General features: G+C 43.4%; 1 protein-coding gene across 1 annotated transcript in view; it reads left to right on the top strand.

Annotated features, from left to right (window-relative positions):
* LOC142584737 (sphingomyelin phosphodiesterase-like) overlaps window positions 1–2,500 on the top strand; it is a 128,552-nt gene that overhangs the window by 25,917 nt on the left and 100,135 nt on the right. Inside the window, exon 6 of the mRNA XM_075694962.1 lies at window positions 1,895–2,064. Coding sequence (XP_075551077.1) covers window positions 1,895–2,064 — 170 coding nt within the window. The remainder of the gene's footprint in view (window positions 1–1,894; window positions 2,065–2,500) is intronic.

Here is a 2,500-nt window from a genome sequence, read left to right as displayed (position 1 = left end):
GGAAGGTTTTGGATAAACTATCATAATAAGCCCAATGATAGCATGCCTTACATCCTGATGTCGTTCGATTATGGAATACCGGAACTCGTAAATGACTGTCCAGAGATAGTCGACAATGCTGCAGTCTCTCCATTACCGCGATCAAAAATGCAAACAAACAGGTAAAACTTCTTACAATTCTGACTATCGCATTTAATTCTTTAATCAAAACCTATGAAAGGTATATTTGTGAGAATGACCATGTCTGATGTGCAGAACTATTACGATACCATCCCAACGCTGAAAATATCTTCTATAGGCATGTGCCACTTCGACTGTGTCTATCGATTTTAATTCTAGGATGTTTCTACATAAGAGTTACACTAGCACGTGTTCCCCGACAAGAGCAAGAACAGCACAGATTTCATATCTTGAGGAAATGGGGCCGCTTTATGACCAACGTATACCAATAGTTTGAACCGTGTAGGCGACTTATGTGTTTTGAAAGTAATTACTGAGCACTCAGTATTTTCTCGAAATTTTTATGCGTCATACAAGGCACTTATTGGTTTTTTTTTGTTTCACCGCTCACCTAAGTGGGAGGCGCAGTGTTTATAGTTCCTTGTAGTACGAAATCTGTTCCCAGTGGCCAGTGATAACTTTTTAATGTTTATAGGCTTCATCATCAAAACTTCTGCGGAAAGTTATTTATTAAATTGTTTCCAGGTGTGATACTGGCGCGTTTTGAAATGTTTCCCAGACTCCTGCAACAACTGAACGAGGTACGAACATCAGATTCTGGAAGATAAAGCTAATTTTAAGTGTAATAAATTGCGTAATGTTCGTGTTTCTGCTTTAAATGAAAGCGTTGCAAAATAATTACGTAACCGTTGGTTTTTCCCTATTTCCACGCGTATTACAAGGCTACTGGTTTGTTTTTCCGGTGCCTTCGTTAGACTAAGCCGGGCAACTTTTTTATATTTTAGGAGAACTAGGGCCGTCATTTGGGTAATGTGTAGGCACTGTTTCAAATACGCGGATTGAATCGGCCTTCAGGAGTAGGTCAAACATGCAAGTAGTCAGGCGCATCATTAGTGTGCTTTGACAGCGGCGTAATACTGGGACCGCTTCTCTGGCATATTGGTGAGTTAAACTTTTGCAAAGAAAAAGAAATGGTGCTTCAAGTTTTTGTGCGATGATAAGTGCGTGTTGGTCAAATACAGTTTCTGCAACAAAAATTCTTCAGCAAGCGTCCGAAAGCGTTACGCTGCCACTATCAGCTACGTTTCCCAATGGTGCAAGAGAACTCTACGTTTCAGAAACTTTAAGAAGCAAATTGGGCGGAATCGTAAGTGCAATCTGTCGTCAAGTTTTAACGTTCTGGCTTATTTAGAAACCCGTGATTCTTCTTTTTTTGTCCTAATGGCATTGCCGTAATGAGATCGTGGTTTCGGCTCGTAAAGCCACACAATTTATTTCGTACTGCATAGTTGTTCCGGGCATCCGCTGCGTCTACAGCGAAGCCACGGTAGCAGGGTTGCTTGGAAAAGTGGCGGAAAGAGCGTGCTTGAGCGTCCCCCACGATTGTTCTGCAGGCGCTGCGATCTCGCTCTTTTGCTCAAGCTGCTCTCCTTTCTCCCTCTCCAAACAGCGTTAATTCGCGTGATTTAATAAACAAAATCCCTCCGTTTTAGGCCAGTGCAATTAGGGTGCCTTCATTTTTACAGCAGGATATGCGCGACAAATAGGGACGCTTATCACATTGTAGTCAACTCTAGAAATGAATTGGTCAACCATGGAAACGACAAAGGTGCTTCGAGAAGCAGCGAACACACAGCGGCAGCGAAACGCACAGTGATCTCAGTGACTCTCACAAACCTGACAGTGTCTCATACGAGCGACGCCTTGCATGTAGATCGACTACGTCATCTGGACGGGGGACATGGTGGCGCACGACGTGTGGAACACGTCACGGGCGAGTAACCTGGACATCATGGAGTACACGGTTAAGTCCCTCGAGAAGTACCTGCCAGGAGTCCCCATCTACCCGGCGCTGGGCAATCACGAGGGAAACCCAGTAGACAGGTGACACCGTCAGTGAAGTTTCAAAAAAATGCAGGCTGGTTGTTGGAGTGCTGTTGTTATTGTTGTTTTCGACAACCAGCGCTGTTCATTGTTTGCATTGAGTTGCATTTTGTTATCTACCAGATGTAGTTTTTTCGTCCATATGTTAGCTTGAACATAAAATCTGTTTTAGCTGCGGAACAGCCAGACTGCCCTTGAAGCTCAGCTAGTAGTAGCTTCAGAAAGTTATACAAGGACAGGGCGAAGATGTTGCAAGCTTTAGGTTGCTTATTTTTGGTATCGTGCCGAGATTTATGCAAGAAGCAACAAATTGCTCCAAAATGTAAAAGCATGACGTGTGGCAAGGGCAAAAACTTAAGAGATGACTAGAATTTAGGACACTGACAACCGCCATCCTTCAAATGAGGTCCTCAAAACGAATGGCCGATTGAGCTAA

Source organism: Dermacentor variabilis, chromosome 6 (assembly GCF_050947875.1).
Source record: "Dermacentor variabilis isolate Ectoservices chromosome 6, ASM5094787v1, whole genome shotgun sequence".
In the NCBI taxonomy this organism is placed as follows: Eukaryota; Metazoa; Arthropoda; class Arachnida; order Ixodida; family Ixodidae; genus Dermacentor; species Dermacentor variabilis.
The sequence above is the reverse complement of the archived record's forward strand: the minus strand, read 5'-3'. Positions and strand labels throughout refer to the sequence as shown.